The sequence below is a fragment of the Tachypleus tridentatus genome, chromosome 2 (assembly GCF_004210375.1).
Source record: "Tachypleus tridentatus isolate NWPU-2018 chromosome 2, ASM421037v1, whole genome shotgun sequence".
Taxonomy (NCBI): Eukaryota; Metazoa; Arthropoda; class Merostomata; order Xiphosura; family Limulidae; genus Tachypleus; species Tachypleus tridentatus.
The window spans coordinates 67,741,887-67,754,102 of NC_134826.1; the positions used below are offsets into that span (position 1 = coordinate 67,741,887).

Genomic DNA, 12,216 nt, shown 5'->3' on the forward strand with positions numbered 1-12,216 from the left:
TATAACAAATCAGTTACAAATGTTATATTTCTTAATAGATTCTGAATGCTACTGTGTTACATGTAACACTCTCCTTTAACCATATTATTTTCTCTCTCTCTAATTACCTTCAGATTCTACACATTACTTTATTACTTGGAGTGTCTCCACCTCTAAACACATCATCTTTCAGATTCTACGTTACATCGTTACTTGGTGTGTCTCCACCTCTAAACACATCATCTTTTAGATTCTACGTTACATCGTTACTTGGTGTGTCTCCACCTCTAAACACATCATCTTTTAGATTCTACGTTACATCGTTACTTGGTGTGTCTCTACCTCTAAACACATCATCTTTTAGATTCTACGTTACATCGTTACTTGGTGTGTCTCCACCTCTAAACACATCATCTTTTAGATTCTACGTTACATCGTTACTTGGTGTGTCTCTACCTCTAAACACATCATCTTTTAGATTCTACGTTACATCGTTACTTGGAGTGTCTCCACCTCTAAACACATCATCTTTTAGATTCTACGTTACATCGTTACTTGGTGTGTCTCCACCTCTAAACACATCATCTTTTAGATTCTACGTTACATCGTTACTTGGTGTGTCTCCACCTCTAAACACATCATCTTTTAGATTCTACGTTACATCGTTACTTGGAGTGTCTCCACCTCTAAACACACCATCCTTAGATTCTACGTTACATCGTTACTTGGTGTGTCTCCACCTCTAAACACATCATCTTTTAGATTCTACGTCACATCGTTACTTGGTGTGTCTCCACCTATAAACACATCATCTTTTAGATTCTACGTCACATCGCTACTTGGAGTGTCTCCACCTCTAAACACATCATCTTTTAGATTCTACGTTACATCGTTACTTGGTGTGTCTCCACCTCTAAACACATCATCTTTTAGATTCTACGTTTCATCGTTACTTGGTGTGTCTCCACCTCTAAACACATCATCTTTTAGATTCTACGTTTCATCGTTACTTGGTGTGTCTCCACCTCTAAACACATCATCTTTTAGATTCTACGTTACATCGTTACTTGGTGTGTCTCCACCTCTAAACACATCATCTTTTAGATTCTACGTTACATCGTTACTTGAGTGTTCCACCTCTAAACACACCATCCTTAGATTCTACGTTACATCGTTACTTGGTGTGTCTCCACCTCTAAACACATCATCTTTTAGATTCTACGTCACATCGTTACTTGGTGTGTCTCCACCTATAAACACATCATCTTTTAGATTCTACGTCACATCGCTACTTGGAGTGTCTCCACCTCTAAACACATCATCTTTTAGATTCTACGTTACATCGTTACTTGGTGTGTCTCCACCTCTAAACACATCATCTTTTAGATTCTACGTTTCATCGTTACTTGGTGTGTCTCCACCTCTAAACACATCATCTTTTAGATTCTACGTTTCATCGTTACTTGGTGTGTCTCCACCTCTAAACACATCATCTTTTAGATTTTATGTTACATCGTTACTTGGAGTGTCTCCACCTCTAAACACACCATCCTTAGATTCTACGTTACATCGTTACTTGGTGTGTCTCCACCTCTAAACACATCATCTTTTAGATTCTACGTCACATCGTTACTTGGTGTGTCTCCACCTATAAACACATCATCTTTTAGATTCTACGTCACATCGCTACTTGGAGTGTCTCCACCTCTAAACACATCATCTTTTAGATTCTACGTTACATCGTTACTTGGTGTGTCTCCACCTCTAAACACATCATCTTTTAGATTCTACGTTTCATCGTTACTTGGTGTGTCTCCACCTCTAAACACATCATCTTTTAGATTCTACGTTTCATCGTTACTTGGTGTGTCTCCACCTCTAAACACATCATCTTTTAGATTTTATGTTACATCGTTACTTGGTGTGTCTCCACCTCTAAACACACCATCTTTAGATTCCATGTTACAACGTTACTTTGTGTGTCTCCACCTCTAAACACACCATCTTCAGATTGCATGTTACATCGTTACTTGGTGTGTCTCCACCTCTAAACACACCATCTTTAGATTGCATGTTACATCGTTACTTGGTGTGTCTCCACCTCTAAACACACCATCTTTAGATTCTACGTTACATCGTTACTTGGTGTGTCTCCACCTCTAAACACATCATCTTTTAGATTCTATGTTACATCGTTACTTGGTGTGTCTCCACCTCTAAACACATCATCTTTTAGATTCTACGTTACATCGTTACTTGATGTGTCTCCACCTCTAAACACATCATCTTTTAGATTCTACGTTACATCGTTACTTGTTGTGTCTCCACCTCTAAACACATCATCTTTTAGATTCTACCTTACATCGTTACTTGGAGTGTCTCCACCTCTAAACACATCATCTTTTAGATTCTACCTTACATCGTTACTTGGAGTGTCTCCACCTCTAAACACATCATCTTTTAGATTCTACGTTACATCGTTACTTGGAGTGTCTCCACCTCTAAACACATCATCTTTTAGATTCTACGTTACATCGTTACTTGGAGTGTCTCCACCTCTAAACACATCATCTTTTAGATTCTACGTTACATCGTTACTTGGTGTGTCTCCACCTCTAAACACATCATCTTTTAGATTCTACGTTACATCGTTACTTGGTGTGTCTCCACCTCTAAACACATCATCTTTTAGATTCTACGTTACATCGTTACTTGGAGTGTCTCCACCTCTAAACACATCATCTTTTAGATTCTACGTTACATCGTTACTTGGAGTGTCTCCACCTCTAAACACATCATCTTTTAGATTTTACGTTACAACGTTACTTGGTGTGTCTCCACCTCTAAACACACCATCTTCAGATTGCATGTTACATCGTTACTTGGTGTGTCTCCACCTCTAAACACACCATCTTCAGATTGCATGTTACATCGTTACTTGGTGTGTCTCCACCTCTAAACACACCATCTTTAGATTGCATGTTACATCGTTACTTGGTGTGTCTCCACCTCTAAACACACCATCTTTAGATTCTACGTTACATCGTTACTTGGTGTGTCTCCACCTCTAAACACATCATCTTTTAGATTCTACGTTACATCGTTACTTGGTGTGTCTCCACCTCTAAACACATCATCTTTTAGATTCTACGTTACATCGTTACTTGATGTGTCTCCACCTCTAAACACATCATCTTTTAGATTCTACGTTACATCGTTACTTGTTGTGTCTCCACCTCTAAACACATCATCTTTAGATTCTACCTTACATCGTTACTTGGGTGTCTCCACCTCTAAACACATCATCTTTTAGATTCTACGTTACATCGTTACTTGGAGTGTCTCCACCTCTAAACACATCATCTTTTAGATTCTACGTTACATCGTTACTTGGTGTGTCTCCACCTCTAAACACATCATCTTTTAGATTCTACGTTACATCGTTACTTGGTGTGTCTCCACCTCTAAACACATCATCTTTTAGATTCTACGTTACATCGTTACTTGGAGTGTCTCCACCTCTAAACACATCATCTTTTAGATTCTACGTTTCATCGTTACTTGGTGTGTCTCCACCTCTAAACACATCATCTTTTAGATTCTACGTTTCATCGTTACTTGGTGTGTCTCCACCTCTAAACACATCATCTTTTAGATTTTATGTTACATCGTTACTTGGTGTGTCTCCACCTCTAAACACACCATCTTTAGATTCCATGTTACAACGTTACTTGGTGTGTCTCCACCTCTAAACACATCATCTTTTAGATTCTATGTTACATCGTTACTTGGAGTGTCTCCACCTCTAAACACATCATCTTTTAGATTCTACGTTTCATCGTTACTTGGTGTGTCTCCACCTCTAAACACATCATCTTTTAGATTCTACGTTTCATCGTTACTTGGTGTGTCTCCACCTCTAAACACATCATCTTTTAGATTTTATGTTACATCGTTACTTGGTGTGTCTCCACCTCTAAACACACCATCTTTAGATTCCATGTTACAACGTTACTTGGTGTGTCTCCACCTCTAAACACATCATCTTTTAGATTCTATGTTACATCGTTACTTGGTGTGTCTCCACCTCTAAACACATCATCTTTTAGATTCTACGTTACATCGTTACTTGATGTGTCTCCACCTCTAAACACATCATCTTTTAGATTCTACGTTACATCGTTACTTGTTGTGTCTCCACCTCTAAACACATCATCTTTTAGATTCTACCTTACATCGTTACTTGATGTGTCTCCACCTCTAAACACATCATCTTTTAGATTCTACGTTACATCGTTACTTGTTGTGTCTCCACCTCTAAACACATCATCTTTTAGATTCTACCTTACATCGTTACTTGGAGTGTCTCCACCTCTAAACACATCATCTTTTAGATTCTACGTTACATCGTTACTTGGAGTGTCTCCACCTCTAAACACATCATCTTTTAGATTCTACGTTACATCGTTACTTGGTGTGTCTCCACCTCTAAACACATCATCTTTTAGATTCTACGTTACATCGTTACTTGGTGTGTCTCCACCTCTAAACACATCATCTTTTAGATTCTACGTTACATCGTTACTTGGAGTGTCTCCACCTCTAAACACATCATCTTTTAGATTCTACGTTACATCGTTACTTGGAGTGTCTCCACCTCTAAACACATCATCTTTTAGATTTTACGTTACATCGTTACTTGGTGTGTCTCCACCTCTAAACACACCATCTTTAGATTGCATGTTACAACGTTACTTGGTGTGTCTCCACCTCTAAACACACCATCTTTAGATTGCATGTTACATCGTTACTTGGTGTGTCTCCACCTCTAAACACACCATCTTCAGATTGCATGTTACATCGTTACTTGGTGTGTCTCCACCTCTAAACACACCATCTTCAGATTGCATGTTACATCGTTACTTGGTGTGTCTCCACCTCTAAACACACCATCTTTAGATTGCATGTTACATCGTTACTTGGTGTGTCTCCACCTCTAAACACATCATCTTTTAGATTCTACGTTACATCGTTACTTGATGTGTCTCCACCTCTAAACACATCATCTTTTAGATTCTACGTTACATCGTTACTTGTTGTGTCTCCACCTCTAAACACATCATCTTTTAGATTCTACCTTACATCGTTACTTGGAGTGTCTCCACCTCTAAACACATCATCTTTTAGATTCTACGTTACATCGTTACTTGGAGTGTCTCCACCTCTAAACACATCATCTTTTAGATTCTACATTACATCGTTACTTGGTGTGTCTCCACCTCTAAACACATCATCTTTTAGATTCTACGTTACATCGTTACTTGATGTGTCTCCACCTCTAAACACATCATCTTTTAGATTCTACGTTACATCGTTACTTGTTGTGTCTCCACCTCTAAACACATCATCTTTTAGATTCTACCTTACATCGTTACTTGGAGTGTCTCCACCTCTAAACACATCATCTTTTAGATTCTACGTTACATCGTTACTTGGAGTGTCTCCACCTCTAAACACATCATCTTTTAGATTCTACATTACATCGTTACTTGGTGTGTCTCCACCTCTAAACACATCATCTTTTAGATTCTACGTTACATCGTTACTTGGTGTGTCTCCACCTCTAAACACATCATCTTTTAGATTCTACGTTACATCGTTACTTGGAGTGTCTCCACCTCTAAACACATCATCTTTTAGATTCTACGTTACATCGTTACTTGGAGTGTCTCCACCTCTAAACACATCATCTTTTAGATTTTACGTTACATCGTTACTTGGTGTGTCTCCACCTCTAAACACACCATCTTTAGATTGCATGTTACAACGTTACTTGGTGTGTCTCCACCTCTAAACACGCCATCTTTAGATTCTACGTTACATCGTTACTTGGTGTGTCTCCACCTCTAAACACACCATCTTTAGATTGCATGTTACATCGTTACTTGGTGTGTCTCCACCTCTAAACACACCATCTTTAGATTGCATGTTACATCGTTACTTGGTGTGTCTCCACCTCTAAACACACCATCTTTTTCTCTCCAATCACAATAATTTATTCATGATTGATACCAAATTAACTATCTCTTTTTGTTTTTAATTATTAAATATTCATAACACCTGTATACTTGTAATATTAGCTTTCACTTACAATAAATCTAATTATAATTATTACCATCTAAAAATTAACTTATTCAGAGATTGCTTTATTTAACTAGGTCACACACACACACACACACACACTAGCACAGTGACTAAATTAAACTTAGCAATATGAATCAGAGAATCATTCATCTCAAGAACCTTCTCAGACATTTCCTATTATTCCAGAATTGAAGAAAACAAGACAATTTCACAAATACATCCTTTATTCATGACCACGGTTTTACTGTGGTCTTACTAAATGATTTGTGTGTGAAAGGTACAGTTGTACTGTTTCTTCTCAGTTCTGCACTCATGGAGTTTCACCAAGTACCAAAGTTTCAAATATTAATTTTACTTCCTGTCATGATAAACATGAAAACATTTGTAATTAAAAATGTTCTTCTAATTCTCAACCTGAGATCTATAAGTAACCCAGAAATGGATAAAAGTCACATTCAATTCAAACAACCACTTGTAGAAATCTGCTGATTTAAAAATTTTTTCCAGGTTTTTATGAATTCAGTCACCATGCTTTTAATAAAGTATAAACTCAAGTTTCAGTAAAACATACAGTCCTATATAGCCCACAATCCAAACAATGCTATATCAATTTCACACTTCAACCACTTGAAAACATTAAAGCAATTTTTCATTTATTTCATTTTATGAGAACTTCTTACAATTCATCAGAGGTCTAAAGTTATTGAAGTGGTGATTTTGTATGTGTCATAAAAAGTGAATAAAAATGTGTCAGTATGTTATCATTCTACCAAATTTGGTATTAATTACAGGTTAATAATTACAAAAGACAGATAAATTAGATTATTTATTAAACCTTCCATTATATTCAGAGTTTAGACACTACTACCATGTTTCAGGTCATACTGACCCAGTACAATTTCAAATAAAATCATCAAAACATCCTTAAACTGATAGAATATTTTTATCTACATGCTTTATGTTAAACATTAGAAATTAATCCAAACTTTCCTCATAATAGTGCCAAAGATACATATAATTGCATCATATGAAAATCAGTTCTCGGTGAAACAGAGCTGAAACATAACAGAAGGGTTAGAGGAATCAACTATAACTTGACCATCCTACCTTTGTACATCGGTCACTAACCACCAGGCCCATGCCCAACCTCCCACTACCATCTTCTTTCCCATTGATCCACAACAGCCACCTATGAAACGAGAAAGTTATTACTTATTTATTTCAACTGTACAGTACCAACAGATCCAGACAAATTACATATTACTGGTGGACTATAACTGTCTGTCTGTCTGTACGCACTGTCAAGTTAGCCGAATTGAAGCTCCATACTCCATTGAACTTTCTGGGGAGATATCTCACTATGGGGATAAGAAAATGGTCAAAATACATTCCAATATTACATAATAAAGGTAGATAATGTCAATGTATGTATGTCACCATATTACAGTCATAACTTATATTACTAACACTGTCAATATTTCATTAGAATTTCACAAAGTGTAACCAAACAACTCAAAAACTGTTGATACGTTGGTAAGAAATAGGCCTAGGAAGAATGTTTGACTATTACTAAAGGGTGCAAATGTATAATATGTTCATCACACTACATTCTGAGCTGAAAAGGCTTTTCATTAATGAGAACTAGTAAATGTTTGTATAGGGGACATTAAAAAAGGCAGGGGTAACTCATGAATAAAAATTACACTTTTCAGACGTTGTGAAACAAGGATGCGTTTTTTTTTAAGGGTATGGGGTGTCAGAGAAGAATATTGGATGGTTTGAGCATCCTGTTAACGTCACTGTGTTTGAAAATTTATGTAACCGATTGTTAGCAGTGAATATGTAACTGACGTTTTATAGAAAACCCGTCAAATGTTCACAACAGTGGCCGAGTATACCCAGCAATGGAAACTTGTTCGCTATTTTGGGTTAACTCGTTATATATCCCTAATGTTAAAATACACACCCACACATACATATAAATTTTCGTTAGTGCTATAGTTAGTAGATGTGGTATTTTTGAATCTGAAATTAGTTTAAGCTAAATCTGGTTTCAATTCGTCGTCCGAAAAATACAGTAAATCTCATTTTCTCAATTATCAATAACATCTGGTTATTGCAGGATTTATTTACCTTGTAAAATAAAACACGAATGTTGCTTGAATATACATATAATAACAATCATTATTTTGTTTCATTTAAATACAAGATAAATGGCCGTTTTAAATATATTCAAATAAGTTACACGCGGAGCTTAGGACATAAGAGTTCGAGGTTTTATCTCAGAACGGCTGGTATGGATATTAATACTTTTACTGATAAGGAGAGAACAACCTGAAGATGACCTAGGAAGGTCGAAACGCTGTTCTCTCCTTATCAGTAAAAGTGTTAATACCCAAACAAGCCGTTCTGAGATATTTTTTATTTCAAGTGGGTTTCTCGTCGTCAAAAGTTCGAGGTTGACTATGCAACACAGAACTGTTACTCTCACTAGCGTAAAATGTACCGCCGGTCAATAAGTGCGTCCCATTTATTGCGCATGCCCAGGACTCAAACGCAGTGTACGTTCTCACGTTGTCCAAAAATAACAGAATGAAGACAATTACCGCTCTGTGAAGTAACCGCGGCTATAGTTATTGGCGTCACTGTTTTTAATTTATCCTTTCACTATCAACATATTACGATTAAATTAAATGAATCACTTGTAATAATTTTCGATTTCTGTAAAGTATAATGTATCTGAGATACGTAATATGTTTAATGACGTCACGATTTTCAGTTTACGTGACATGAATTATGACGTTTTTCTTAATTGTATTTAGTAATTTTTTATAACATGCCGCTTAAAAATATTGAAAAGTTCATCGTGTCTTGAAATTTTTATAGACGAGATTGCTATGTTTAGATATACTACAATACCAGCTTTTATAATTATGTACAAGTTAACATAACATGTTTGTTTACATTTAGTCTACGTTAGTCAGTAATGGGCATGCGCAGTACTGTGGACGCGCGTGGTTGAGCAACTAATACTTCTGCGTGTAAATAGGTCATATATAAACTATAAAATAATATGAACTTTCAAACTATTCCCATCCTAAAACTTACATTTTAAAAAGTATAGAATTTTTGGTTACTCTGTTTATAGTATTCCATTTCTGGTGTAAAACAAAAATGTGTCAAAACCTGATTATACATGAAACAATGTAGTTATTATAACAACGGGAACTTCTGTGATTACTATTCAAAAAGGATATCTTACCAAATCACACTTAGACTACTAATTATATAAAAACAAATATCTGTTTAATACAGACCAGATCTTTGTCTTCCTAGATGGAGGTGTGTAAGAATAAAATATAATCTGTTTAATACAGACCGGATCTTTGTCTTCCTAGATGGAGGTAGTGTAAGAATAAAATATAATCTGTTTAATACAGACCGGATATTTGTCTTCCTAGATGGAGGTAGTGTAAGAATAAAATATAATCTGTTTAATACAGACCGGATATTTGTCTTCCTAGATGGAGGTAGTGTAAGAATAAAATATAATCTGTTTAATACAGACCGGATCTTTGTCTTCCTAGATGGAGGTAGTGTAAGAATAAAATATAATCTGTTTAATACAGACCAGATCTTTGTCTTCCTAGATGGAGGTAGTGTAAGAATAAAATATAATCTGTTTAATACAGACCGGATCTTTGTCTTCCTAGATGGAGGTAGTGTAAGAATAAAATATAATCAGCAATCGTATTGATTACCGATGAAACTTTATTTGTTGTTAAGCTACACAATGGTAAATCTGTAAAGTGACCACCACGAGTATCGAAACCTGGTTACAGCATCATAAGCCTTCAAACACACTGACAAACCTCTATTAAAGGAATGTTTATTATTATTTAGTTATTACAACACAAGTTAATAGTCTACACTAAGACTACCAAATCTACGTCAATTTAATAAATATCTGTTATCTACTAGTATTCCTGACCAAGGCGCAGCACCCGTGTAGACTATGGTATGTATTTTGATAACAATGTAGGACGAACCAAACTACACTCCAAGTAATTAAAAGAAAAAATATTTTTACTGATGTTTCACCTTCGTAACTTTCTGCTGTACTTCAATTACCAATACGTGTTTCTTGGGTTCCAAACCGCAACGTTTTCGATAGCAGATGTTGCTGCTATTGGCCTTATATAAAGTTAGCTAACAAGCCTACAATGTGCATCCCGTCAACTATTTACACAAACTTAGTAACCTACCTACCCTAAGAAACAGGCTAACCAAATTAGCACATAAATATTACAAGAAATCAGAACACAAAATTAATCAATTGCATCATTACGCAAAATAACAAGTATCCCCCCCACGAAACACATCTCACCATAAAATGTATTTCAACAAACACAAATCACTTAACATGCCCAATAACACATACATGACCTCCAAAACATCTTAAAAACAAACACTAAACAAATTGTTATGTATTAATCTTCAGTAATATGTCTTTTTTTTCAGCTTCGGGCACAGGACAGGTAGATTATTCGGCGCCTGTCCTGTTTTATCGGAGTACTCCCGTTTCCTCCCCACAGTAAATTCTTAGGCTCTTGGACTTATTAATTCCAGCCGTGGCGTTGGATCCCAAGAACCCAGCCACACCATGATCCTGATCATGGGCCGTTTGAGAGGAGAATAATTTAAGAAGTGTTTCATATAACACCTCCTGCCTTGTTTCTTCTCGGTCTTCCTTCATTGGTCAAACCATAGACCATCACAACCAACGACATGCCGTCGGCCCTGCTGATCTTCACTCTGCCAACCTGAACCGACCAGACGGTTCAAGCTTTGTCAAAACTAATCAAATAACTCATGGTAAGACACAACTAACAAAAACTTCCGAAACAAACATAAACCAACACAAAACATGAAAATAATAACTAACCTAAATCGCAAGTGGGGAAAAAGGAGATACCGACATCTTCGCCCCCAAATTGGAAAGGCGACTTTCCTTTAAAACTTAATACCATATCATAGCGTAGTGGTCAACTCAAAATTCCAAGGATGGGGTTGGAGAGGAAAGAACAAGAACGTCCCTGAACACCCCAGTGGGGGAGAGAATTCCCCAGTTTCTCTCTCTTCAAACTAAGCCCCTGCCACAAACGTGTACAATACGTATCTACTACCATTCCCACATTAATATAATCTTTACCTTTCTATTCGCATACTACAATAGAAGTTATACATTAATAAAATACTAAGAGAATGAAAAGGTAGATGTGTCACAGAGTAAACAAGTAATTGAGTCCCTTTAGAAAACAATCGTACAAGAAGCCAGTAACACTTGTTTAATGGTACCAGACAGAAATCGATCAGTAGAACGCCTCCTTGCGGGTACAAACATCGTTAAAGTTACGTTATTTATTACAAAAGTTTACTTCATGTCTGCTGTTCTGAAGACATAAAATCACATTATACATAACTAACAAAAATCATAGAAACTAACCAAATACATGTCGTGAAACCTGTCGTTAGTAATTTATTTAAAAAAAAACGGGTCATTGGGATCGTTTTTTTGTGAAGGAGTCTAAAACGTACCTCTGGATATATTGAGAGGAGGGGAAGGGGGGTATACAAGTTATCTACAGTACTTTAAACATAAAAAACTCTTGTTATTCAAAAATATTAATAACTAATTACATTAAATACATATAATTTTGATAAATATATTTGTTTACCACTCACAATGTCAGTAAACGTGCACCAGCTGTCTTCTAATTTGACACTGAATTTATTCTAGAACTAATGCAACATTCTGTATATTATAATATTTTGTTGATGGTGTATCAACATCTTCTCTGGATACTTTTGTTTATATCCCACATTCTAATATGTATAAAAACATATATTTACAATGACAAATTTAATGGTTTGGTTACGTCCAGTTCATGAACACAAAAAATGAACCAGTACTTTATACCAAACAAAAAAAAAAAGGACAAAAAGTGTAGAAAATTATCTTACTTGTATAGCTAACATTTAACAATTTGTTTACCATAAAAATAATTATCTCTGAAACATCACATTGTAATT

The 12,216-nt window shown here is 35.9% G+C and overlaps 1 protein-coding gene across 1 annotated transcript in view; it reads right to left on the minus strand.

Moving 5' to 3' along the window:
- The window catches only part of LOC143244101 (flotillin-2-like), a 31,146-nt gene that overhangs the window by 14,084 nt on the left and 4,846 nt on the right, over window positions 1–12,216 (minus strand). The window contains 1 exon segment of the mRNA XM_076488171.1: window positions 7,231–7,312. Coding sequence (XP_076344286.1) covers window positions 7,231–7,312 — 82 coding nt within the window.